The sequence below is a fragment of the Gavialis gangeticus genome, unplaced genomic scaffold (assembly GCF_001723915.1).
Source record: "Gavialis gangeticus isolate Ggan-Ray unplaced genomic scaffold, GavGan_comp1, whole genome shotgun sequence".
Classification (NCBI taxonomy): domain Eukaryota; kingdom Metazoa; phylum Chordata; order Crocodylia; family Gavialidae; genus Gavialis; species Gavialis gangeticus.
The window spans coordinates 10,998,804-11,001,154 of record NW_017729019.1 but is presented as its reverse complement, the minus strand read 5'-3'; the positions used below and the strand labels follow the sequence as shown (position 1 = coordinate 11,001,154).

General features: G+C 44.6%; 2 protein-coding genes across 4 annotated transcripts in view; one reads left to right on the top strand and one right to left on the bottom strand.

Moving 5' to 3' along the window:
• LAMB3 (laminin subunit beta 3) overlaps positions 1 to 302 on the top strand; it is a 50,769-nt gene extending 50,467 nt beyond the window's left edge. For both annotated transcript variants that reach the window (XM_019514046.1, XM_019514045.1), the window contains exon 23: positions 142 to 302. In XM_019514046.1, the coding sequence (XP_019369591.1) occupies positions 142 to 275 (134 nt within the window). In that variant the 3' untranslated portion in view covers positions 276 to 302. The remainder of the gene's footprint in view (positions 1 to 141) is intronic.
• Positions 303 to 621: 319 nt separating this feature from the next.
• Positions 622 to 2,351, bottom strand: part of CAMK1G (calcium/calmodulin dependent protein kinase IG) — a 24,148-nt gene continuing 22,418 nt past the window's right edge. For both annotated transcript variants that reach the window (XM_019514048.1, XM_019514049.1), the window contains one exon: positions 622 to 1,636. The gene's annotated coding sequence lies outside the window, so the exon portion shown is untranslated. The remainder of the gene's footprint in view (positions 1,637 to 2,351) is intronic.

The window sequence follows — 2,351 nt, the reverse complement described above, 5'->3', positions numbered from 1 at the left end:
TAAATGCAGCTAGCTGAGTGCTGACAATATTTGCTGAGAAATGCATTTTCAGACAAGTGCTGCAGGCCTAGGGCATGGCTGGGGGTGATGTCTTTCGCTCTTTCTTAGCCTCTCAGCCCTTAACCCTGTTTCTATCCTCAGCCATTGAAACAGAAATTCAGGAAAGCAACGAAGTACTCACCTCGAAGTCAGCCAGCCTGGCAGGCCTGGAGAAGAAGGTGGAAAAGATACGAGATTATATCAACAAACAAATCTCATACTATGACAGCTGCTAATAAATGAACTTCTGGGGCTCCATCTCACGGGGTAATTGCACTATCTGCCTTCTGCTCAGACACTGTCTGGTGTGTCTATCCCCATCTCCTGGCTGAAGTTTTCTTGTTCCCAAAGTATCTGTTTTTAGTAAATAGAATCACTTTACCAAGGGGTGGGGGAGCTAGCACTGAGCTAAAAGAGTGAACCCCTGGACAGAATTAATGTTTGGTCTGACTGAAGCCATCCAATGGCTTGAGAAAAGGGAAAGGCTTTTTTTTTTTTATTTGTAAGGGAAGGCAGATTAATCCTGCAGGAGATTCACAAACCAAAATGGGGGAGGTTGTCTGGTTTCAGCCACTGGAGTTATTTTTTTACCTGGACTTCACCTTTCGAGTTAATCGTCACATGTGGCCTTTTGTAACATTTTAAACACACTATAATTTTGTCCTTTGAAAAGAGAGGTAGCAGGGGCAGGAACAAAGCCATCACTAGATTTAAGGACATGCTCAGGAGTGGGTAATTTTATCAGCAATCAAATCAACAGTTTTGCAAATAAAAGCACTAGAACTTGGAACTCTTGGCCTGAGTTAAAAATGTCTTGTTTGACTTCCTGCCACAACCTGCTTATTTACAACCTAGCGCTTTGCAGGTAGCCAGTCTGCATTTGCAATTGGAATTGGACTAAAGGGATTTAATAGGTCATTTCCATCTCTAATTTCTATGAATAACCAACAGGCACTTTACAAAACAAAAGTCAGCTTTATTAAGCACAGTATTTATTGCACAATTACAGACTTGGAAGCAGGGAATTCAGACCTCGCTGCAGTTATCTTCAGACATATGGAGAATGCTAGTAAGCTCTTGCCTTTTACAGCTTAAACAAAAACTGCACAGCCAAGGCAGGGAATTGATACTGGACTTAAAATTACTGAAGCTTGGGAATAAAAAGACTTCCTAGCAGGAAGGGTCACAGGCTGCAAAAACGACCCAGACGGCAATGACTAGACCTCTGTATGGCTTTGGTTTACATGACTTTTGCTGTGCAGCACACTCGTTACACATTGGACGACTACACAACACACACAGGACAAAGCTGTAGCACTGTGTAATACACTGAGAAGGTGCTAGCAGAAGCATCATGCCCACACACCTCCCTTTTCCTAAAACACCTTCTGCACGTATTCATGATCCAGATGCACTTCAAGGTCATTGCATTGAAGAAATCTCAGGACTACATTCAGGCAGCTCGCTGATGAACGGCCACTGCCCTGAGAAAACTGCTCCCCATCTGTTGCTGGCAGGATCCGGTCTCCTCTCTCTCTGCTTGCATTATTGATGTCTGGCTCTGAAGCACAGAAAGAATAAAACAGCCCTTCTGTTTCTGAATGGGAGAGAGAATTCAAAGTAACTGTTTAAATGGTTTCCCTGGACAAATGCTACCTCCCCCTTAACACACCCACTGGACATAGGAACTGCTCAGTTCAACTTTTTAATCTTTCATGAGCAACAGATAGAGGATTAATCATATCAGTCAACCTTCTGAAGGCTCTAACGCATGTTACTATGCCTATATTATCTAGTAATCCCTTATTAAAGTGGAGCTGCATAATCGCAGCAGTAGAAGGTGTCCTTGGTGATCACAAAGCACGACTGACTTAACATGTGCTGTGCTCGGGAGGGGAGCTGACCCTGCTGACGATCACCTTTGGGGAATGTTCTTTCATGCAATGTTCAACAGTAAGGCTTCTGAGCGCTCCCGGACTGCAGCGCAAGCCTTATCCACTCAGCTTATCTGCAGTTAATCTCATCTGCGCTCAAAAAGCGGGAAAGCCACTTTCCCGAGTACATGTCTCTGCTCCTGCTGGGTGGTGTGTGCCAGCAAGAGAGCCGATTACTGCTGACAACTTGTCACATGGACACATTCCCATGTACTCCCCCCCCAAATCACGTTTGTCCAAGCCTTATGGTCAATGGGCTCCTGTCAATGCCTGGGTTTGCCAAGATGGTGAATGACAGCTGAATGGCCCCTTATCCAGCTCATGGAGTTGTCCTTTTCCCTGTGTGGCAGCTGAAAAGTATGTCTGTGTGATAAAAGT